The 336-nt window shown below is 72.3% G+C and overlaps 1 protein-coding gene across 1 annotated transcript in view; it reads right to left on the bottom strand.

Moving 5' to 3' along the window:
* Nucleotides 1-336, bottom strand: part of LOC112409981 (ectodysplasin-A-like) — a 1175-nt gene that overhangs the window by 306 nt on the left and 533 nt on the right. Inside the window, exons 2-3 of the mRNA XM_024760365.1 lie at nt 214-336; nt 4-30 (exon numbers count right to left, since the gene is read on the bottom strand). Of these exons, the coding sequence (XP_024616133.1) occupies nt 4-30; nt 214-336 (150 nt within the window). The remainder of the gene's footprint in view (nt 1-3; nt 31-213) is intronic.

The raw sequence follows: 336 nt of genomic DNA on the forward strand, positions 1-336 counted from the left end.
CGCCGGCCAGAGTTCCCAAGTCCGGAGGTCCTGAGAGAGTCAGGGTGAGCTGGGCCAGGGGCCGAGGACAACCTGCCCCGGGGCGACCTCTCCCCAGCTCGTCCGCCCCCTCCCCGATCCCGCCGTCGAACTCGGCTCGAGGTGGCAAAGTCCTCCCCGGGCCCCCGCCCTGCGCACAAGGGGAGGGGGCCCTGCCCCTCCAGAGTGACTCACCTGGTGCCTGTCCCGGGCGTCTGGGGGGAGCGTAGCTTCTCCCCGTTCCAGCAGCTGCTGCTGCGGGGATGGCTGCCCGAAGTGGCGGGTGATGGAACCGTCGGGGTCGAGGCCACCGGGGCT

Source organism: Neophocaena asiaeorientalis, unplaced genomic scaffold (genome assembly GCF_003031525.2).
Source record: "Neophocaena asiaeorientalis asiaeorientalis breed wild unplaced genomic scaffold, Neophocaena_asiaeorientalis_V1.1 scaffold1276, whole genome shotgun sequence".
Lineage (NCBI taxonomy): Eukaryota > Metazoa > Chordata > Mammalia > Artiodactyla > Phocoenidae > Neophocaena > Neophocaena asiaeorientalis.